This window comes from Mauremys reevesii, linkage group 6 (genome assembly GCF_016161935.1).
Source record: "Mauremys reevesii isolate NIE-2019 linkage group 6, ASM1616193v1, whole genome shotgun sequence".
NCBI classification, from domain to species: Eukaryota; Metazoa; Chordata; order Testudines; family Geoemydidae; genus Mauremys; species Mauremys reevesii.
In genome coordinates, this window is record NC_052628.1 from 56,369,633 (window position 1) to 56,394,637 (window position 25,005).

A 25,005-nucleotide genomic window follows, 5' to 3' on the forward strand; every position below is an offset into this window, starting at 1 on the left:
AAAGTAACCCCCCCACCCTCAAAGACTTGGCAAACAAACTGTGATTCAGTGCACTTTCTTGAAATGTTCACTCTGTCTTGAAAAATATACTGAGCATATTTGATAGTTCAGCATATGGGGCAGAGGCATGAAGATCTTTGAGTCATGGAAACAACTTGAGCTCATTTTATATTTATATTAAATAAAATATACCTATTCAGTAAAAATGTCCGCATGTATGTGCTCTTTTCAAATGTCACATCCCCAGGAAGTGAGTTCTCCCCATTTTCTACTGCAATTGCAATCATATTCTGCTTCGCATTGCATCCCACTTTTCCCACCACAGACAAAAGCTGGTCTTTCTCCAATGGTGAGGGATCATGGTCAGGAAATAAAATCCAGGGACAGGCTTGTGTGTATGAGAGAGAAGAGGGACATGGGGCCATCAAAATGAGATACTTTTTCCTCATATATCTCACCTGTCTGAATACAGGTTGTAAAATGAACCAACTAACTCCAAGTCAGAAAGGCTAAGGAGAGCTCTCCTAGGAGCTTAGTAAATACTGTTCCTGATCAGCTAGCAAGGGTCACTATTAAACATGAAATTTGCTCTTCCCTCCTTCCTGAGGACTATCCATAGTACATCTATCTCCTGAGCTTGGTGAGGAGGGGCAGGAACCCAGCACACTGCGGGAAGAGGCAGGGCAGCTGTCAGGACCAAGCTTCTGCCCCCGGCCCGTTGCCTCCATGGGGGGGCGGGTGGAGGGCGGAGAAGAGTGGGCCGGGCTGGGCAGGATTTTTAATGGCACGCTGCTGCCTGCCGGAGTCCTGGCAGGCAGCAGTGTGCTATTAAAAATCGGCTTGCGTGCCGTCTTTGGCACGCGTGCCAAAGGTTGCCGACCCCTGCTCTAGGCCAGAGACAGCCCTAATTTACAGTACCTTAACAGACGAACAATGACTTAAAATCATGGAGTGAAACTGTCAATGCCTACAGCCACTTTTCATAACTCATTCATAGCAGAAATGCCAGTGGCCTCAGCTGAATTCTAATGCATTTTTGGCTTAATATATTTCAATTTCAGCAATTTTATAAGAGGCCTTTATAAAGTTTCTACAGTGTCAGGATTACAAGATTAGACGTATGTTAACAAAACATTCTCACTACAGGTGAAAATTCCTGATTTTGCATTTTAATGAAAATATGGAACATTTTGCAAGTCGGGCTCAAGTTTTGAGTTAAAAAAAAAATATGGGAAGCTTTTACTACAGCCCCTTCCAGATCTGTTTTTGACAAGGTCAAAAAATACTTAAAAGCATCTTGCAGAGAAATGGTGACATTTTGCCTGTGACACAGGAACACAAGAGATGCCACAAGAGAGCAGGTTAGTGGTCCTTCTAGTTCTGTATCTGGTCTCTATCAGTGACTGATACCTCATGCTCCAGTAATCCATGCAATACACTTCACAAACTGCATAATGTGATATGATGGTAGTAGTGGGGCTGAGGGGCGTGGGAGGGATTTCTTTCCTAATTCCACAGGTGATCATTTTACACTTGGAAGCAGGAAGGCTGGTATGTCTTGTAGCTTCCTGATCTAGCTAATGTAGCAGCAAATATTTTTCATGTTCTGAAATCCTCAGTGACTTCATGCAACAATGAACTTCTTATTCACCATGTAAAAAGAGTATTTCTCATCTAAATTTGTTGGTTTCAGTTTTCTTGAAACCAACAAACTATAGCCCCTTATTTTTATATTATAAAATGGAGTAAAATGAAAATTTCTCTCACAGTATTCTAATTATAATGATAACTTGAAGGTGTTTCCTGTTTATAAGGTAATAACCACATCTTATGCCAAATAAATGAGGTTTAAGTGTCGTAGAGCAAACAATCTCCATGGTCAAAGGCCGTGTTTGTCAGCCATGTGTGGCAAAGTTCCTCCTCTCCTCTAGTAGGTCCTGCGCTTATTGGCGGATTTCCTCCCCTCAGTGGTCTTCCCCTTGGATGAAACCCACAGTCTGGATCAACTCCTCCTATGTCTGATTAGGAGTAGTGAGGCTTGGGGGGAACCCGGGCCCGCCCTCTACTCCAGGTTCCAGCCCAGGGCCCTGTGAATTGCAGCAGTCTCTATAGTGCTACTTGTAACCGCTGCTTGACTGCTACAGCTCCCTGGGCTACTTCCCCATAGCTTCCTTCAAATACCTTCTTTATCCTCACCCTAGGATCCTCCTGGTGTCTGATACTGCTTGATTGTATGGTGTTTCCTCAATCCTCCAGTAGTACATCCTCTCAGTTCTTAGTTCCTTGTGTCTCTGACTCCCAGCTCCTCATACGCACTTCCTTCCTCTGGCTCCTCCTCCCTTGACTGGGGTGAGCTCCCCTTTTTATACCAGGTGCCCTGATTAGCCTGCCCTGATTGGCTGCAGGTGCTCCAATCAATGTAGCTCTCTCCGGTGCCTTCTAGAAAGTTCTTAATTGGTCTCAGGTGCCCTGATTAGCCTGTCCTGATTGGCTGCAGGTGCTCCAATCAATGTAGCTCTCTCCGGTGCCTTCTAGAAAGTTCTTAATTGGCCCCAGGTGCCTTGATTACCCTGGAGCAACTGCCATTTTGGTTCCCATGGTACTAGGGATTTGCTTAGCCTGGGGCTAACATACCTGTTCCTCAGTACTTTCCTGTAGCCATCCGGCCTTGCTCCATCACACATGATAAGAGATGAGGTTCCTGGTGCGCTGGGTTGGGGTGACTGAATATAGAGATGGTGTTGTTGCTGCTAGTAGACCAGACACAGTCAGCCTTTGGCTGAATGTGCCACCTGTGCTACCAAAGCCTTCTCCTCACTAAGTCTGAGTGGATGGTGGGGAAGGAGAAAAGCTGAGCCACAGGTTGGTTCTGGATGCCTATTAATCTTCATGTTACTGGAAAGCATTGTTAACAAAAATAAAATAATTCATCTTGCCAGTTTGGGACTGTGGCCACGGGTCTGCACACACACCCGAAAATACATATTTAGCAATCAGTTGCTCCCAACCAAAAAAGGCCAGCTTATGATTAAGATCTTTCCCTCTCAACAGGCCTCTTATGTTCTTATGTTCTATGGCAAACCAGGCTTTTGCCCCAGAATAACAGCAATATAGTTTTATTTATATTGTATTTCCAAACTGCACTGGAAGGGCTAGGATTCTTCAAATCAAGTTATCTATCACTCAGCCAATAACCTACACACAAATCTGAAAGATATTTATTCTGGGGACGAGAACATTGCTGACTCACAGGGAGGAAAAGAGGATGTAAGAGAGCAGAATAGGAGGAAGGAGGGAAATGAATCAAAGGAAGTTTAATTTTTTTTTATATTATATACGCAATTCTCCCCGTCCCCATTTTTTTTTGGACTGTTATCAGCCCCATGATCTTTGCTTGTTGGTAATTTTCCCTTTCTCTCACCTAATTTGTACGGTTTTCCTGTTTCACTTGAAGGGAGTGGGAAGCTGCAGTGCAGCAGCATCTTTGTTGCTGGCAGACAGCTTCAAAAATTCTGAGTACACAAGTCAGCCAGAGCAGAGCTATAATAATAATAATCAGAGCAGGGAGATTTGCATACTCAGAATATGGTTATTGATAAATAACTGTACAGTTAGTATGCAAATTCCTGCACTTTGATTCACTAATAATGGTTATCCGCCAATCTGAGCACAGGGATTGATATACTGTATGTTATTGAGAAACAACCGTAGAGTGATTATGCAGACACCCAAAACCAGAGCACAGGGAATTGCATAATTGGTAAAAATTCTGAATGGCTAAGACAATTGTATTTCAATACAATATTTGTTATTTTACATATCTTTTTCATGTCCCCTTTTCCTCTTCTCCTTTTCAAACTAAATAATCCAAAGGCTTTAGACTGTACCCACAATATATTTTTGTCAAACATATTGTAACATTTATAAATATGCCTTTTATGAGATAAAGTAATTTGAACAAAAGAACGTTTCCAAAACAGTCCACCATCTTCTACATGTGCAGCTGTATCTCTTACCACTCACTTTTCTGTCAGTTAATGGAGTAATCGGGGTACTAGGTAAATCAAAACTAATTCTGATTTGCTAAACTTTTACAAATGGAATCTATTAATGTGAAACAAATAATGATCATTCTAAGATTTCTTTACTGATTATAGGAGACCTTCTAAATATAAATATAAAAAAGCCAAATGCTCTGATATTAATATATCTACAACATTAAAAAACTCATAATGGAAATCATGCAAAAGTGTTATTTTTCTATTTCCTAAAGTATTTGAAGTGTGTGTTGCTTTCCAGTTTTTTCAATCTGTTTATATGTTGTAATAAGAAACAGACATTTTTGAACCATGCTATTGCAAGAAAAATAGACTTTTGGCCAAGAAAAATGCAGATTTCCCACCACAGGAAACAATGAATCTAACAAACTTCAACATATTTAGGTAAAACAACAACTTAGTATTTTCATTAATAGTTTTCATTTCAGAACAAAGTTAGGCTGCAAAGTCTCTGTTACACAGTTTATATCTGTTATTTGAATTAAACTAAATAGAATGGCTTCACCGTATATTTTTCTTCTTGACTTTTTTGTCTCGACTTATTATATGCAGCCTGAATTATTTAAATAAGAGGGATTTAAGATGTTCAAAGCTATTTGATTTTTTATAATAAAAAAAATACATTCTCAGGGTATGCATTTTAAATAAACTGATAGCGTGCTTATTTAACTTGGTATTGTAAAGTTTTTATGAAATACGTCTTATTACAGGATCTTGGCCGCTTCAAATTAGTTGTAAGTAATTGTCAATAGCTTCTAAAATAATTATCCAAATTAAAGATAGACACAAACTAAACTCCCAGATATGTATATCTGTCAGTTTCTGTTTCAATAAAGGGTCCTGAATTCAAAAACATAGGGTTTTTTTTGTTAGTTCAGATTTAGTTCTGGATCTGAACTTTGCTGCTCAGGCCCATCTCTAATACATTTTCATTTTCTTCATAGATCCAGGTGACAAATGATATGAAATTGCTTTTAAACGTAAGGAACACCAAAACAACTTTAGGACACAAGTATTTTAGTTAAGAATTGAACTCTGTGACTCCATCATGTCCACTGATTTGTTAGGTTACATTCCTTTTTGTTGAGATAAGTCAGAATTGCATTATAGCAATAGAATGCCTATCGTTGAAGATTCAGAACACAAATGAGGATAGAGATCAATAGATACTACAATTCTTCTAATGCAGTGTGACTTTTTAAAAACTCAAAACATCCAACCTCATACCAGAGTAATAAATAGCTTGGCTATATTTTAGGTCAGCACAAAGGTATACATCTTAAAGGCAGGACATTTAGTTAACAGGATATTAGTACAAGAGGGTTCAGCAAAAAAGGATTCTTATATAGTATAAGATTATCAGGACTAGACTATCACACTGTGACTGTGCTGGCGTCTAGCTAATCTGACAATATTTGTCGGTGCATTGTTTCAAATCAATAACTAATTAACAAAGTACAAAAGATGTTGCACTGTTTTTGAAGCTCCTTGTTGAAAATGACTTTTGGTTGCACATGGGCAGAAAGGTCGCTTTTATGACATCTTCACAAGTCTTTCAACATCTTGCCACTGTCAGATTAAATTACTTTTAGCAATTAATTGTCATAAGTTAAAACAGAAGCACATTTGTTACAGCAGGTTGTCATAATGACATGGTGAGTAGTTGTTCTGATATGAATTTCTTCCACTGACCCTCTATCATATCTTAATTTTTTTGGTTGACCTAACTGGAAGATTGGGAGCAAATCTTCTAACTCAAGCAGCACAAGCTAAACCTTGGGGGTCTTTCTGGGATTACATACGGAAGAATAATTGAAAGGAAATTCCATAGATACCTAGAAAATCAGCAGCTAATATTTTTTTAAAGTATATTCAATCCAGGAAGTGCATATGAGTGAAAAAAGGAAAAAAACCCTAAAATCTTAGAACTCCACAATGACATATTATTGTGAAAAAACAAAGATTTCTCTAATCCCATTTTTAGTCTTCATTAACCAACTCTGTTTATTTCATATGTGCCTTAACATAGAAGTTTTAACAGATTTAACATCTGGAAACAACACACATTCAAAATGATAATGTTTACTTTTTGTGAGGTTTAGATTCTATTTTAATAAGAAACTATTCTATGCTCCAAGTCAATTTTTGTTATAATGGGTGCAAGTTGTCACTACCATAGCTAGTATTCAGCCAATATTTCTGTTATAAAAATCTACGTTTATATATGTAACTTGGCCATAACAATTTGCACCAGGCTAAAATTTAATAAACAAAATCCCAATCAAAGAACATATTTATTTAATACATGTTAATGCACATTCCAATCCTCTGATGGGACTTTACTGTTCCAGCACTTTACCAGGACCTCTCAGAAGAGTTCCAGTTCACTCAAGACACTCAATAGCGATATGATCCTTGTGGTAGGACACTATCTTAAAAGAGGCTATGGTTACAAATGGAAAACTTCTTCAACTTTACATTGGTTTAGATTATCCCATCTGTTCACATAATATAATGGGTCTATCCTTGTTACACCTTCGGTAATTTGGAAAAAGCCACTATTCTGGTGACTGGCAAAGGTAAGATGTGTATTGTATTAAAGATTTCTCCCCTCTCTTTACTATGCATTCAAACATTATGTATGATTAACAACTTCTCTTTATCACAAGTACAAATCCTTTAGGCCTGCATTAGGGATTAGTAGTGGTGTCTGTTGGGACATCAGGAACGGGGTGATGATTCAAGGCCTTCTAAATCTATATAGAGATTTTGGAGATGAGGAGGAGAAAACACTTAACTCCTGCAGAGTTGAAGACAAGCCCAAACAAAAGGCAATAATGAGGACTTGTGCCCATTGGGAGGTGGTGTCTGTATATAAAGACTAGTGGATATTCTGGGCACAGAGATATATTTCAGAGCAACAGGTTTGGTAGTCTATAGTCTGAATTAATCCAGTTCTCAGTCCCAGTCCAGTGCCCTTGGATTTGAAGTTAAGGCACTGGACTGGGACTGAGAACTGGATTAATTTTTTTGCTCTGCTACCCCACTGCTAATGTGGAGAAGAACCTTATTCTTGAATGCTCAGTTTGAGCAAGGGGATCTCCAACTGGCTCTAATGTGTCTGTGCCTCAGTTTCCCATCTATAAAATGGGGATGGCACCTTTCTACCTCATGGGGGTATCGGTCAGGATAAATTCATTAATGTTTGGGAAATATTCAAATATGAAGGAGATGGATTTAGATAGTAGAGTAAGGTGTCTGAATCAGTCAGTAGGGGAATCTGATAACATCTAAGCTATAAGGTCTTCAACTGCTGTTCACTAATATGTTAATAAAGTTGCAGCCTATTTTCTTCCAACATTCTATCTTCATTCAGTAGGCTAATAGCCACTTTGGATGTAATAGGGTGATTTTTTGTATTCCTGGAACTGAAACCTGTTTTGAAGTTTAAAAGAAAAGTTTGGGGAGTTAATTTAACAATGTGGACTAGAGCCTTTTTGCTGGAGAAGTAATGGGGAAGAAGGAGAAAGGGGCATATGGACACTATTTGTACCCTGGAGTACAACCCAAGCACAGTATGCTAAACTATATTCCAGGACTTTTACTGCACTGTAGAATTTCCCCATGGTGAGTTAGCACGCGGCAATAAGGTGTGCTGAAGATTCACACCCTGGTTGGCTGCACACTACTTCATGGTGTAGACAAGCCCTTTATCCCTGATTGGCTGAGCCTACCCAGTGTAATGGAGAAAAACAGCTATAAGGCCAGGTATTCAAAGAGGGGGAAATTCACCCCTGTGCAGAGAGCCCACACAAGATCTATATGCCACTTACACACTGCTTTGAAGATTTAAATGGGACTTACGTGGCACATAGCCTTGTGATTTTAGCTGAGCTTCGTAACTGAAGTATCAAACAAAATTTAAAAAATCATTCTTAAAACATATATTGTGAAAGTTCCTTGGACTTTGTGCAGTACTGGCATGGGTATAGCCTCTGAAGGAGAGCAACTTTAAAACACATTGAGAGCTCCACAATAGCCCTGCTGGTGGATCCTGCTAAGGCAATGCACTAAATCTGAGCCATCTCCATGCCATATCTCTTCCCTGACCACTTTTTGGGATACAGCCCCCCTCGAGCTATTCCAGCAGAGACAGGGTGGCAGCCACTTTCTGCTACTGCAGCCTCCTTTGTAGGGGTCTGGCAGAGCTGAATTTAGCTCAGTCGCTAAATCTGTGTGTAGCTACGGAAACAAAGTTTGCTGAAAAGAATATTTCATATGGCAAGGTACTGTGTTCTCTGTTAGATCACACTAACACAGCAGCAGTTGAAGCCTATGATGGCTTAATTCCTCAATGTGACTGTCTAGCAATCCCCACTATTAATATAATAAAATTGTATAATAATTTGTAAAAGGCCGTATTTCAGTGCTGAAGTGCATATGCTAGTGTACATCAGAATAAAAATAATTTAAAAATATTAAAAGATCATCCTCTAAAAGCTTAACAAAAGCAGTCCTTGGGGCAGTTCAGGAAAGGAAAGGGAACAGAACAGGTAAAAGGATGTAATGAACATAGAGACAACAGTCAACCTTTAAAGATCTTTAAGAGGTCTTTCTAAAAGTGGGCTCAAATGGTCTGAGCAGATTCCATGCATAAAAAGATCCATCACAGCAAAAGCTGAATTGCCCACTTAATACACAATAGTGAGATTCCTAAACAGTGAGCGGTGTCTGACGGCAGGCCAAGATTCAAAGAGCTAAGGCCTTTACCATTAAAGGCTTTAAAAAAAAATCAACCCACCCCTTTCTAGGCAGCCAGTGTAAATAACACAGAAATTAATTATATGAGTAACTCCTATCACCAAACATATTCATTTTGCTAGCAAAAGAGAAATCCTTCTAATAAGAAATTACAGTAACTAAGATTCACAGGGGACACTCTGCAAGAAGGAATAAATAAGAGAACAGATTTATCATGGGATAAATAAGGCCACAGACCAGGCTAATTATAGAATTTGAAACAGAGCTTTCTATGGTAAAAGTGTAGTCGGATTAACACCAAAATTCTTTATTTGCGTGACTCACTAACTTCAAAAGACTGCCCACAGTAAACAAGAATATGAAGAGAAAGAAATATCTTTATAATAGCAGCCTAGGCCTAGCAGCAAGGCTTCTGTTTTCCCAGGGTTGAAGACAAGGTTGCTCTGCCACATCCAAATAGCAATGTCTTCCAGACCTTTCTTTAGAGGCTGAACTTGCATTGTCCATGAGACCAGAGATATACAATTGTATATCAACACAGAGAACAGGAGCAAATGAGAGATACCGAGGGCAGGCAGCCATGCAGGCCAAAGAAGAAACAGTATGAGGCAGTTGGCTTCCTGCCTTTTCCTTGGAGTTCAATCCTCTTTGTGTCACTCTACTGGTTCCCTCTTCTCCATCACAAACACAAACTACTCATCTTTGTTTTTAAAGCCCTTTGCCAATACCAGATTTAAAAATGCTGGGGCCCTATGCACTGTGGCAATTTGGACCCCTTCACCTTTCCTGTTCAAGGGGGCTTAGGGACCCAGCTCAGGGAACTGGGAGCCTTCAGGAGAGTCAGGTCCTGTCTCAGGGTAGTGAAAAGCCCTGGGGGGGGGGAGAGGAGGGGGGGATGTCAGTTGCTGTCCCTGGGGAGTGGAAAGCCCAGGGGAGGGGGGATTGGAGACCAAGTCCACCCTGCCGTGACTCCTGTCCTGTCAGGCTGGCCCAGCTCCCCTCTCTGGCCTGTTGGCTCTAGCCACATCATGCAGGAGTGCCCCTCACAATGCCCTGCATATTGGTTAATCTGGGCCTGCCCTTTTCCCTACTCATCCTCTTTCATATGCTACTGAGAAACTGACCACTAAATTCCATGAAGTCAATGGTGCTAGCCTTCATTGCTTATTTGTTAAGTTTTCAACAAACACCTTCATGCTTTCTGCCTAGCCACATCTCATGCATTTAAGGAGTTTCCCATAAACATCCACACAGCCATCTCATTTATGCCTGTTGAGATGGAGTGAATTAGCAGATTTTCTGATTTATTCTGTTTGGGTGATGTGCTGGAAGCCTGAGACATTGGCTGAATAAACCTCGTTCCAGTGCATCCTCTTGTGTAAATAGCTAATGCTACCTCCCAAATAACGCATTGTGAGATCTATAGGTGATGGAGGCTGTCAATTTTATAGTGTTTATCTAGCTGCATTTCATTTAATCCTTTCTTTACATTTCAAGAGGTCTTCTGTGAAAATAGTTCTTAAAATCCCACTTTAAAACTTCTTTCTATGCAATGCCTACAAAAAATTCATCAATGGTTATTAGGCAGCTGGTATTCTGTGGCCGTTGCTTCTCATGCTGACCAGTTTTGTCTCATCACCTTGTGCTGCCATCTGTTCATTGGATCCATTTGTTCTCTCACGTCTTATACACTGCTACTTCGATATAACACCACCTGATATAACACAAATTTGGATATAACACGGTAAAGCAGTGCTCCGCGGGGGGGAGGGGGGGCGGGAGGCAGCTGTGCACTCCAGTGGATCAAAGCAAGTTCAATATAACACGGATTCACCTCTAATGCGGTAAGATTTTTTGGCTCCCATGGACAGCGTTATATCGAGGTAGAGGTGTACTTATATTGTAAATGCATGGGGCAAGAACTGTTTTTATGATGTGTTCGTATAGTGCCTAGCACAATGGGTCCCTAGTCTATGATTAGTCTATGATTAGGACCCCTAGGCATTATTGCACATAAAAAATCCCCTCCAAGTCATGGAGTTTTACTGGCTTCTGGAGCTGTTGAAACATACTGGGGCAGGGTTGCCTTTGAACCCTAGCAACTCCCTTGCATATCTTCTGCATGACTGCCCCTTGTCTTTCTTTGGCTCTAGTACATGACTGGATACCAAAGTCTATGCGAAAGGAGGAAATTGTTAGCCAGGGTTTCAAAGGAGGCTCAGAATTCTCAGAAATTGGGACTTTGATTAATTAGGGGATGGTATGGACATTTGCAGATCCTGCAGATTGCTGTAGTCCTGTCTGCAAACTCTCTTCTGCATTCCCTCCTTCTTGCCTCCTTCCACAATCTGGCTCTCTCTTATCCTAAGTTCCAGACCCCCAAGTGCTTAATGAATAATTATAACAAAATATGTAATCCATTTTGCTTTTGTTTTCCTATTATACCAATAACTGATCAAAAATAGTTTCAAACATTTTAGAGCAACACAAAATACTTTGACACTGTACAAAACCAGAAGTTTTAAAATATGCTTTTTGGGACAGGACACCACCCTATTCAGTTTCTAACTCCAGAGACACACATTTAAAGCTAAAGTATTAGATTAATACAACTTTGTGATCTTTAAAGTCACAGCTTAAGAATTTAGAGCAGAATTTTGATTAATCAATTAAATTACAATGTAAAATTTTGACACACTGTTTGAATGTACTGTACTTCAAAATAGTTCAGCATATTCTGACACCAAATGGAGAGCCATTGTTGTTATATGCTCTCTCAACTAGAGAAGCAACTGGGCTCCATTCTATCTTGATGCGCAATCCCCATCTCTAACTGTTTAATTGTTCTGATAGATTATCACTAATAGAAGCACCACCACATATATTTGACAAAAGCTTTAGTAGCAGAGTCCTTCCACACTTCTTGAGCAACCTATTTGGTATATTTGCACTTTTGCCAATGGCACCAAGCATTCCCAAACTTGTGATGAATACTGTTTTCCTGTAAAAACTATAAACTGTTAAAAGTCCCAACTATTCTGTTAGGAACTAGAGCTGCATTAGCTCACCCAGTGGTTTCATTCCCAGCAGTGCCATCTATTGGAAAACTCACTAAAATAATGTAATCTCAGAAAATTCAAATGTTTGTTTTATTATGAAGAAAATATATTTCAGTTTGGATTGATAAAAAGTCTACATTGCAAGAAATGACCAAAAAGAGAGAGCGTTAAATGTTAAAATTGAAGTTCTAGAGAAGTATGGTTGCAAGACATTCCTCCAGTTTGGAAAGAGAAGCTGCCACTGATCCCTCCCACTTTAAGGGACATGAAGCATTGTGGATCCAATTCAGAATTTTATTTTATTTGTTTTGAATGAAAGAAAAAAACAGGGACACTGAATTCTGCAGTGGGAGAGGCCTGGAAAGACATAGTTTGTTTAAATCCTGAATTATTTCATTTTGTTGGATGTCGATATTGCGGCACAGAAAAAAAGTAGAATGATTAACTATTCAGGAAACCACCCGCACTGATTAGGTAATTGCCATAGTGCTGTGTGTTAAATTACACATGTAGCCTTTGGTTGTCCTGTTTTGTCCAAGTGGTGATGACATAGTAATTTATAATACCCACTGTCCAGAATCCTGTGATATAATTTTAGTCATGATAATGCAGCAGAGTATCAGAAAACTGCCTATACTATTTGAGTTTTAAGAAGACATGGTGGGAGTGAACTGACAAGCATTTCACTGGGGTTATACTGAATGTAAACTAACTGATCACCATTTCTGTCAGAGGAGCTTAAAAAACTGTATAATGGGGGCCCATGAAAGTGATGCAATCACTAGCAACAACAATTGAATAGGTAGACATTTTAAATTAAAACAGGAACAAAGAAGCCTTAAGTTTTCCCTTGATAGACTCCAGGCCTCTGTTTAGTGTTCCTTGTATGCTTAACAAGGAATGCAAGCTAAAAAGTGGAGAAAAAGACCTCAGAGCAAATATGAATATCTGCAGCTGGTCTAAAACACAGTGATATGTCTCTTGAGAGAATAGGTAGATGAGAGCATATCAGCCTTGTGCTCTGCAGACTGCCCTGTCTCCCCATTCATTACCAGATCCAATTTAAATTCCTCATCTTCAAGGCCTCAATGGGCAAGGGCCAGACTACCTTTAAAACTGCTTCTTTCTCCACACAACATTAAGAATACTAAGATCCACAAGACAAAGAAGTTGACAGTACCCAGGCCAAAGCTCTGCCACTGAGGACAAGGTATTTTTGGAGAAGGGTGACCAGCTATGGAATTCACTAAGGCAGGGTCAGAACTGAGTTCAAGTCTTTTTTTCCTTTACAGCTCAATATAACACGTAGGTCTTTTATAAAGGCCTTTCTCCTCAACAGAGGCAGTAATAAGCAGACTGACAAGTTAAATCTCTTTCTGAAGGAGACCAATGATTTAAAAAAAAAAGTTGAATGATGAGAACCTCCAGAGTTAATTAGTAAGGATTACACAATAAAAAAAATTAGAAGGGATATAAACCCCTATGATTCAAGTTACGAGCCAACCTCTAACGGAAATGGTTAGGAAGAATCTTTCCCTCTTGGCAGGTGATTCTATAATTGCCCACTTCAGGGTTTCCTGCACTTCCCTCTTACGCATTTGATAATGTCCACTGTTGAATCCTGGTTATTGGACTGGATGGACCACTGGTCTGACCTGTTATGACAATTCCTATGGTCCAAAAGCTGAAATTTGTTTTCAAATGAAATGTGCCTTTTTCAGTTTTGCACTGTGTTCTCTGTGGCACATTTTATGAAAATGGGGGGTGGGGGTGGGGTTGTTGACATCCTGGAATTTACTGTAGCATGTGCATCTGTTCTCAGGACGCTTGCATTCATTCTTTGCTTACCACTGAACAAATGCTATCATCCTCCAGATGCCAAGGGCACAGCCATGATACCTACTATCCAGCCCCTCTAATTTTTAAAAAATAAATAATATTTGATTAGAAAGAGTGATTTTTCAGCATCTCTAAGAAATATGGTATATTTGTTTCCTAGAAATCCATTTCTATATCTGAATCCCTCAATTTAAAATAGTTCTGGCATGACAAATGAACAGTGCTTACGTCTGGAGACGGACTCCAGTAAATCACAACCCCCAATCAAAGTTTTTCACAGCAGAGTAAATTCAGATTAAAACTGTTTTCCTCATATATTTAGATGATTTCTTGTGACCTAGAACTGCTGAATTTTAAGTGGCAATCACCAAACGTCAGAAGTTCACAACACAGCACTATAAGGCCAAAAGTAATTTTCAATAATGACGACTACTGGGTGGTTCAACTTAAAAAACATGGTGTAAGTGTGAAGGATTTATGGGTGGTCATTTAAAAGTTTTGGTAATGGGACCGCCCATTTTTCTACAGATCAGTTCAGATTTGACCCTATTTGGAACTAGATTATGCCCTAGGCATCTGAAGGTGCACTTGGGGACTGGAGGAAGGGGTTGCACAGCAGCTGGAGCCTTCAGGACAAATCCTAACCAACAAAATTGCTTGTGAGTGCTCCCAGGTAGAGCACCCCCATCCTTATTTGTTACACCAACCATACGCTCCTGTGCTCCTTGCTAAACCCATCTGCCTTGTACAGTTCAAAAATAACTGAGCTGACCTTTGCCTCAGACCTCATTATTTTCAAAAGCACCCTGTCCAGAATAGAAAAAGAACAAAAAGACAAATGGCAGGACCCTCCTCTGAGTTACCTGGACAATAAGATTACGACTTTAGTTTTTAATGTGCCATTAGGTCCCATTTAGGGAGTCCATCACTTCTGTCAGAATATAAGGAACACTAACTACCGATAATTCTTCTTTAGCAGTGGATCTTGTATCTGGCTGTGTCTCAGATAATCCACTATAGAGTTTAACAATCCTGCAATCTGAATGTCTGAAAGTTGAGAAGATTTCTCTAGGTCCAGAAGAAGGTATTGGAGCTGCTCCTGCTCCTTGATCTGCTTCCTCCCAGTTGTTGATATAGGCAAATCACAGTCACACTATTCATTTGATCTCTAGCCAGGTATTTTCAAAATGCCAATCAGCATAGTATCTAGGCTTCTCACAGCTTTCCCATCAGGTGATGGACAAAGCGGCAGAAAGAAATTCAAATTGCTATGATCTCCAAGTGACCTCTCTTGGATCCATCAATACTGCACCACATGGTGGCCAAAACACACATTCCCCATCTTGTCAGATTTGTGTCTGTTAATGTCCCCATCCCAGAGAGATGTTGAGGAGGAACTGGGGCAAATCTTTTCAACCTGCAGCTTAAGTGAAAAAAGACTTGAAGATGTTGGTTTAATTACTGGTGCACGAGTTCTCACTCCTGAGACAATCTATGGCTCAAAAGCCAGAGTAACGACTAGCCCAAGGAGCCACTTCTATGCAAGCTATCATTATCCTAGTGCCCAAAGACATGCCCATACTATGACTGGGATCAATTATACAAATGTGCAGCTTCACTATTTCTGGTTCATACCTATGAATTTAAAATCTTACTTTCAAGTAGATCAGTTCTTTAGATGGCTGATGGAAAGTAGGAGATATTTTGACCCATCTCACATACGTCCAAAAGCAACTGAAGGCTGCTTCCTTCATGGTCCACATCCCTACCTGATTTCACCTAGATTAATCAACTGATAAGTTACAAATAGATAAGAGATCATTTTTCTAGATAGCAGGGGCCAGGACACCATTACCTTGTTGATGTGCAAGGGGCTATGACCCAGACTAACACAAGAACCCTAAATTGCCAGTGACTTTTCAGTGCAAAGAATCCCCATAGGAGCACTTTTAAACTGTTGAAGACTGAAGAGAAGAACTGAGGTTTTGGGTTCTGTGGGTATTGTCCTGGCTGGAGTTCCTGAACCCCATTAATCAACCAAAGTTGAACTGCTTTGCTATTTTATTTAAAACCATATTTTACAAGAACTGTGCCCAATGCAAGCACAAGTGGCACTGTACAACACCCCACTCACGGTCTCTAGCATAGGGAGATATGTTGGAATGCCTCTGCGCCCCAGCCATCTCCAGCTACCAAAAGACCTTTCAGGACAATAGGCAGCCAGGTACAACTTAAAGGAGGTCTGAGGATGCTTTAATTTACATCAGGGTCCAATTTGGCCCTTGAATTGAAGAATTGGGGGTTGTAAAAAGGTGCGCTCTCTCTCAGATCCTGTGCTGAGTCTAGCTTGGCCTAACCAAAGAATCAGACCCAAAGACAACCAAGTCACTATTGCAAGAATAGACTAGTGTATGACTCAAAGTAAAGTTACAAGGTTGCTAACTTCTCATGAGACAAGTTATATTAAGCAGCTCTAGATTGTTATGGCTAACTGGTTCCCAGCTGAGAAAGTCTGAGCAGGAAGTTCAAGTTTATTGTAGGGGTGGATGTTTCCTTGTGACCTCCTACTAAGATCTTTGTTTTGGCCAGATTTTCCAACTCCACAACAAACTGAGAATCAAAATATATAGAAGTATGTGTGTGTTTGTGTTTAGGGTGTGGGGAAAGTGAAAAGTTATTATTCTTGGTTTGGATATTAATTGAAAGGATATTACCCTTTTGATTCTATTGGATAAATGATAAAGAATACCTGTAGTGAACAATCTGCACTGGCAGAGGGATGGACTAATGACCTAAGAGGCCTTTTCAGTCTGCAACTTCTATGGCTCTATAATCAAAGATCGGCACTATCTGAACCTAAGAAGTTTGAATAATTTTATTCACCTTTGTCTTGAACGAGTGGGTCTGCTTTCTGCTGAGCCAGTTTTCTTTATGACTGGCTCACTAAGTCCCCAGTTTTACTTAGCCTGAATCTTGAGGGAAAGGAAGGATGACTTGGATGACCTATACGAGTAGATGATTTTTTAGAACAACAGGAGTACTGTCGAACTCATGGTGGGAGTAGAGATGCAAGCTGATTTTTCCTTTGGAACCTCATACAGCTTGCCTCATATTTTAGGAGCCTGATCTAACAATACGTGGTTTGCCAGTATCATGAAATGAAGTGTTTGATAGCCAGGAAAGCTGGATGGCCCTGATTTATTCCTCTTCTTTGATTAGCTGCACTTGTGAAATGCAGAACAAAAGAGAGGGTACTGCAGAATAAGGAGTCAGTATCACTCTCCCAGAGATGCAAAATCTTCCTCCTGTGATAATCTGCTTTTCTGATCTCCCTCTTGCTTAGGGAAAAGAGGACCAGTGCAACTATTCTAGATTAGTAGATGCAAGACACACTGTAGGAACGAGCCTTTACTATATCAATATTTATTAAAAAGCATAATTTCAATAGATATGGTATGTGCAACACAGCCAATTTATAAATGATTCAATACTATTAAATTTTTAAAATATACATAATTTGATTAAGTATTTATTTAATATATTTATAAACCTGGTATCTACAGAATGAACTGCTATGAACTTTTTCAGTTACACAGAAATTATTGTAGGAGTCTGAAAGTTATCTGTGTCTGTACACTCACATACATTTTCTCTTCTTTTAAACTCTTAAGGCCGAATGTTCCTAAATGGTGGACCTGAGGACAAAGACACTTCAACAGTTTATAATCAGTTTCTTCCGAATCCTTTCAATGAAGGGCTTTGCTGTCCAATAGAAGTAGCAGAAGGTTCACTGAAGAGGAGGGGAGTATTTGGGCTTTAAAATGTAAATACAATATCACTAATCTAATTTGTTTTAAAAATACACGCTCCCTCCCCCCAAATCACACACTTTTACATGGAGTAAAACCCACTGAAAATAAGCATTTATAAAAGATGGATGATGGGGTTTTGGCTAAGACACTGGAGTGGGACTTAAGAGATCTGGGCCCTAGCTCTGCCACAGACTTTTGTGAGCTTGGGCAAGTCACTCGACCTCTCAGGAGTTGCTTGCCTGCGCTTGCACGTCACTGTCTCTCTTCTGCTGGGATAACATTAGTTTTGCACTGAGCATTAGATGTTCTCCATTTGTAACTGTTGTACATTACTGCACTGCAATAATATAGCTTTTCCTATAATTTTTAAAGACACCACGTTTTTGGCTTACTCATCCTGGCAGACAGCGTTGCAGGCCACATAAGTGAATGGTGTTTCTTGCTTCTTATACCTGGTAAAGGATGGAAGGCAGAGGGATTCAGACCCCGATCTAGGAAAGCAGTTAAGCATGTGTGGCTGGTTAGGTGTGATGCCATTCTTATAGAACGATGAGCAGCAATAGCATGCCCTTTCCTAATTACCTGCAAGGGTTTCCTGCCTGCTGGCATTCATTTGTAGTGATTGAAGTGTTTACTTTATTTTAATAAAGTTGATGTCTTTTTATCACTTTTATTCTAAATATTGGTATATATTATTTTACTTGTCCAAGCCCATGGAAAAATCAGTTTGCTTAAATTTACTGAACATGTATATTACTTCCTTTGGTAATATAGTTTGACTGATTATGGAATATTTTTCAGTTTAAACTCTTTAAGAAAAGGAGAAAAATACTAAATAATGAATAAAGAATAAGCTACATCAAAGCATCATTTAATTGATGGATCATTAATACAGAATCCCACTACAAATTGTAATACTGTTGTGAAAGGTATGTATGTGCACCATGTAGCCTATAATAATGTTTTATGATCCATGGCTGCATATGTCCTTATGTCGGGTATGATATTTAGCATGGGCCGACTACTGATTTACATTTATGAGCATCTTTCAACACAGAACAGACACTTTCAGCGTAGAAATCTGCAGGGAGTGGGAGATGGAGGAAATGATAATGTCACATTTAAGCCTATATTCCATTTGCATACGTAAAGGCTGTGCTAGGGGCCAACACATTCTGAGTTTAGCTCAGCAATTAACAAAAGCTGGGGTACTAAGTTTCTGGGGGAAGCATTAGCCAATATGTACAGCAGCAGCCTCTGGTGGTCTAAGAAAAATACTAAGTCTATACACAGGGGGTGGAAATATGTTTTTTTAAAGTATGTATGTACATATTTAGCTATTTGACTCAATTTTCAATCCAACACATTAAAAAACAGATGCTTTTAAAAAATGATCTGTTGGCAATATGCTTGTTAAAATCTGATCAGTAAGAATATTAAAATTCACTATGCATTAATTAACACATTATATGAAAGTAAAATGTCTTTGTTTCATCATTTTACAAAGTATTATAGTCAATGCTGATCATCAGGGAGTTTTTGCCTTGGTTTGTGTTGCTGAAAAAGAAACTAAATTTATAGGATTATTACTAAATTGATGACATTTTCTGTCTTCACTCTAGAATTCAGTTGGCAGATGTTTTCAAGAACAAAAAATTCTGTCTTATTACAAAACATATTAAGCAGGTTTTCCTGCCATAATGTCTGACATGATGTTTATTGCCCAGACCAAATCAATCCCCTTAACAAGCTATAATGTATGCCAGCAAGTACATTATTTCATAGTTAAGGAAACTTACAGCATGAAACAATAAGTACTTTGATCTCTCATGCTCTACTCTTAATGTAGTGCACAATCTGCTGGTTAGTCATGCTATCTGTATTCATCTGGTAAGTAAAATATTTGATACTTTGTGATAATCTTAAATGTTTAGGTCTCTGCTTTTACTTATACCGTGTATCTTGCATATTTGCATTATTTGAAATAAAAATTAGAAAACACTTGAAGGAAATGTTCATTTTAAAAAGATGTGGGGAAAGAAACTAGCTCAAATAACAAAGTAAATTTTTTTTCCAAATCTTAGAAATACTGGTTATGTAAGTTAAATCATCACTCAGACAGCTTTAATTTGTTCAACCAACACTTATTCATCAGGCCACTGTAGGTCTAAGCCAGTGGTTTTCAACCTGTGGTCCGCAGACCCCATGGGGTCCACAAACTATGTCTAAGGCCTGGGCTACACTAGCAGGGGAGGTTCGAACTAAGATACACAACTTCAGCTACGCGAATAGCGTAGCTGAAGTCGAAGTATCTTAGTTCGACTTACCTGGCTGTCCTCACAGCGATGAGTAGACTTCCATGGCTCCCTCGTCGACTCCACTTACTCCTCCTGCTGAGGTGGAGTACGGGCGTCGGATTTGTGGATCGATTTATCGCGTCCAGATGAGACGCAATAAATCGATCCCTGATACATCGAACACTACCAGCCGATCTGGCGGGTAGTATAAACGTACCATAAGAGGTCCACGAAAGGTTGTTGTTACCACAGAATAGTAGTTTTCAACCTGTGGGCCACAGTGCATCCCCAGACTGTGTTTAAAATTTCAAAAGGGGTACACACCTCCACTCAACCTTTTTTAGGGGTCCACAAATGAAAAAAGATTGAAAACCACTGATCTAAGCGACCCAGAGATCATAACTGAGGTTGTCTATTCCCACTAATTAACAGTTCTTCATCAATTTTGCCAATGCATTTGGCATAAACAAATTTTCCTTCAACAGCAGATATGTCTCTTTTCTTTTTACACCTGTTTGTACTTCAGTAAACTTATTTACCATGGCTAGTATGAGAAAATCCTATTTCTTTACTAATCTTGGATCTCCCCTATCTCTGTGACAGTTTGCCTCTCTCCATGACAGTTTACCCAATGGCAAAATAGATATAACAATGCTTACCTGCCTACACAGGTGATATAAGGCTTAATTAAGGTTTCTAAAAAATGTTTTGATGTGTTGTAGAAGTACATCATCACTCTGTAGTATTTTAGAGGTCTCCAAATCCCATAGAATAAACGATGCTCTTTATTGCTAATGATTGTTCAGTTTTTTTCAAGGCTGATAGGCAAGTGAATTCAATTGTTTGTCTAGGCATGTAACAATCCAGAGGTGCTTTTATCTCATTTCACAATACTCTGCATTGGTGCCTATTGATGAAAATGTGAAGTAACCTTTCAGATTAACAGCATCAGGTGACATTTGCATACTTTTGGTCTATCCTGCTCCCAGTGAATTCAGAGGCACAGAACTGGGCCTACAATGTACACTGCACATGAAGACTTGTGTTGTTACTTTCCATGCATAAAAAAAGGGAATTTCAGTACTCAACTTTGAAATAAGTCTTCACTGGATAAAGAGAACAGTGCAAAAACTTGCATTTTACATGTTCTTAGGGATTCATGAAACCACTGTGGCAAAATAGCCACAAGTAGAAAGATACCATAGACAGGAAAGAAATGTGAAAGGATCACTGCATTAAAAACTAATTTTAGTCCTAATACTAGCACTGGATTGCTGGGGTAAGGCTTGATAACTGGCCCAACCAGTGTATGCTGCCTCTTTGTGAATAAGGCTGCCTCTCTCAAAGGCTGGGATTGGCTGGTTGGCAGATTGGTACAGTTCATAAAAAGCAGTGCTCTTCTGGTCACTTTCTACGTACATCTGTAAAGGTTCTTATTGTTTCTACACTCAGGAAAATAGTTTATTTCCTGAAAACGTATAATTTTTTGTTTGTTAATGCTTCTCACAAGCCAAATGTATAAAATTTTAACTAGGTAGTAAAGCTAAAAATCACTGTTATAGCTAAAGCACAATTAATAAGAACATATTGAAAATTAAAATTATTTGAACACCTATTTTGTTGGATGTTTCTCTATTTCACATCAGAATGGCATGCAAATTCTTACTGTTTTAACCGTACTGTGGCATTTCTGACATGTTTTACTGTTGAATAAAAATGCTAACTTTCATAATAAGGGCCTTGAAAATTGCATGACTCTGTCTACAATGTATAATGCATAGTATGTATATGAAGGAGAATGTGTCAAAGTGCAAATAATATTGTTTGTGCCCCCTGCAGAATTAGAAATCCTTGGGTAGCACTGTTATAACGATCCCATGCTGCTAGCATTACAAAGTGCAAAGGTTCACTGAGTAAGAAAAGAGCAAGGGACAGAGTTTCCTCATTACACCATTCTTGAACTATTCTAGCTTAAATATGTATTAAGATATTAATAACTCTCTCCCTTTATCTGCCTTCAGAAGCTTAGCGGAAATACAATGGATGGCTGCTCATATGAAAACAATACATTAGAGGGTAAAACTGCTACCACACAAGATGAACACCAGTATTTTGCACAATACATTATTAATTCAGCAGGTAATATATTAAAAATTATTAGGCTATAACTACTGCCTCCCAAGTATAAGACAACAACATAATGCTGTAAATACATGCACAATATGTTGTGTAGCTAATATGTTACCTAAGCTGTATTAGGTGTTTCTTATGTATACATCTACTTATAAAACATTTTACGAAGTCTTCTTTAAATCAGTGTTTGTAACACATAATATGTTCCTTTGGGGTTTATTTGAAGTTCCTCTTTGAAAACAGAAAGCAATATTTGCAGCTCTTCCAAAACTTCCCATTCGATACGTGACAAAAAAATAGCAATACAAGAAAGAGTCACTCACTTTAAATGAGCTCTTTAAAACATGTTAGTAGTGTGTCTATATTTTTTTTAAAACCATAGCCATTTTTAATGTAAATATGCATACTAAATATAAAATACTTCAGCACATAATTTAGTAAGGGCAAATTAAACTAAAACAAACTTACTCTAATATACAACTGCACAGTTTCTTTTTCTTTCTGCGGGTTCCGATACTTTTCGTAGAAGTCACGTCGCTTCTTTGTTTCTTTTTGGATTTTATCTTTTCTTTCTCTCTTTTCTGCAGGTTCATCTGAGCTATCAGAGGACAGCTGTACTTGGGCTTTTGTCTTTTCCACTTCAATATAGTTCTCATTGGGATTCAGTACTATTACTCCATAGCCTTCCTGTTTCGGAAAAGACAAAATAAAAGAATATTAACAGAAAGATTTCAATCTGGAAATTGTTTTCAATTTATTTTACGGTTCTTAATAAAAATATATGAAAGTGATTCCATATTGGACAAAAGTATACTATTTTATAGTAATATTTTAAGAAACCTGTGGGGTTTTATTTCTGTAATTAAGTGGAAATATATTGATATGCGTATCTCTGTGTGGATACATATATCTCTACATCTCTATTCACGTGATCTGCCTGTTTCACCTTTTAAAAACAATGTTCAAAATGTATTGGTGTTATTCATAACTACGTTATTTTATATGATTTTATCAGAAAGCTACCTGAACTGAAAACAAAACATTATTATAAGAACCCTACATAATGACTAACAAAGTTTATGTCCAGCTAATAATACTTTTACAATAGAATGGATATCTTTCAAATAAAATCTCTGGAAACAATTCAGCACAGCTTAAAATAGTAACAACCTTTTGTCTAGCTGACCACCAGCATATGATGCACAAACTGATAGCAACAGTAACCATGAATCAATATCAACACTGATTCAGCAATACTGCTTACAAGTCAACTCTGTTAGGGTAGAATGACTTTTAAGTACCATTTTAAAACTGCACTAAAACTTCTTTGGGATTAAGTTATGTATAGTATTCTGCAAATCCAGAGAAAAACTATGCTGTGTAGGAGATTATGATTTTAAACATCTGTGCTATATTTTTGTGCCTCAAGAAATGGAACTGTTGAAGAATACACAAATTTATGTAAGAGAAATAAATTCTCAATGAAACAGCTATTTGTTTTTATGTAATTTAAAAATAGGTTTAAAATACCAACAATCAATGAAATATAGTAACATTTCTGTGAATAAAGCATTTTAAAAGTGGGGAGGGAAGAGAAGGACAAACAGTTAACAAAACGGGCTCCAATTAAAAAATAAAACACTCCTTAATAAAGAACAACTTTATAATAATAAATAATACATATTTTGTATTAAGTAGCTATCAAAACAACATTATTTCTGCCTTTTTAGTTAAACTTTAATTTTACATTCAGGCCAAGTGAGAAGATCAAACAAGTCCACATACCTAGCTGACCAAAGTAAACCAAATCTACACCAACAAAAGATACTTTATTTGGTCTTGCTTTATTCTAATCTGTATAGCTATTCAAAAATCTTGTAACGTATTGTGATCACTGTCAGGTAGACAGATTGTCACTTGGTGATTTTCTACAGTTGGACACACTCGACTAGTTATTAAAATCACATTTGAAGGAAGTTCCTACCCCTCTTCCTTGTGTCTGTACAACTTTTCACGCCCTTCTCAAATTTCTGCTATAACTTCTCCTCCCACCAAAACTAAGTTGAAGGACACTGCTGCACTCTGCTAAACAGGGTGAAATAGAGGCATTCAGTACACTGTCTCTGGTGTAAGGAACATAGTCAAAAAAGGTCACCATAGGCCAAAGAGAAAATTGCCTCCTCACTAGATTCTGTACCATGAGTAAGTGGTCTCCTGTCATGTTTCTTCCCTGCCCTCTCTTCTGAGTGAATTGAATTTAAAAAAAAAAAAAAAACCCTGCAGAAAAATCAACAAAAACCAAACCACCATGAAGCGTTGACATGCAGCTATCCCATAACTGGATATTATAATAATAAATAAATTACAACATTATTATTATTATAATTAGGAAGAGAGAATACTGTACTACTATTAAATATGTTCTTCAATGTTTAAAATGAATTTAAGTTTATAAATCTAAAATAAACCCATGACAAAACAGAGTAGTGCTTTAGTAAACCTACCGTATTTTTCCGTGTATAAGACTATACTTTTTTCTAAAATCCTTAGCCTAAAAATTGAGGGTAGTCTTATTATAGGAATGTTCCCTCCCTCCTGCCCCCCCCCCCCCCCCCCCCCCCCCCCCCCCCCCCCCCCCCTCCTCTCTCTCTCTCCCCCCCCCCCCCCCCTTACCGTGCTGCTGCGTGGCGGCTGCGTATCTATCCTCCCTCTGCTGCTGGGCGGGCGCGGGGGCAGGGGGGCATCGGGGTGGGTGGGTGGTGCCGTGCCGCAGTGCCGGCCCGCCCGGCCGCACGGCCGGGCCGGGGGAGCGGGGGGCGGGAGGCCGGGGGCTGAGGCGGCGGCGGCCGCCGCCCGCTCCCCGGCCGCCTCCCGCGCCCCCCGCTCCCCGGCCTCCCGGCCCCGGGCCGGCGGGCTGGGCGGGGGGCGGGGGGGGGGGTCGGGGGGGGTCGGGGGCGGGGGGGGGGGGGGGGGCGGGGGCGGGGGGGCGGGAGCCGGGAGCCCCGCCCCGCGCCCCCGGCCCCCCCCGCCCGCGCCTCGGCTCGGG

General features: G+C 39.3%; 1 protein-coding gene across 10 annotated transcripts in view; it reads right to left on the bottom strand.

Annotated features, from left to right (window-relative positions):
- The window catches only part of FAM172A (family with sequence similarity 172 member A), a 357,166-nt gene that overhangs the window by 162,863 nt on the left and 169,298 nt on the right, over positions 1-25,005 (bottom strand). For 9 of the 10 annotated variants that reach the window (XM_039545375.1, XM_039545371.1, XM_039545372.1 and 6 more), the window contains one exon: positions 22,428-22,646. The exons of the other annotated variant lie outside the window; for it this stretch is intronic. In XM_039545375.1, coding sequence (XP_039401309.1) covers positions 22,428-22,646 — 219 coding nt within the window. The remainder of the gene's footprint in view (positions 1-22,427; positions 22,647-25,005) is intronic. 10 annotated transcript variants of the gene reach the window in all.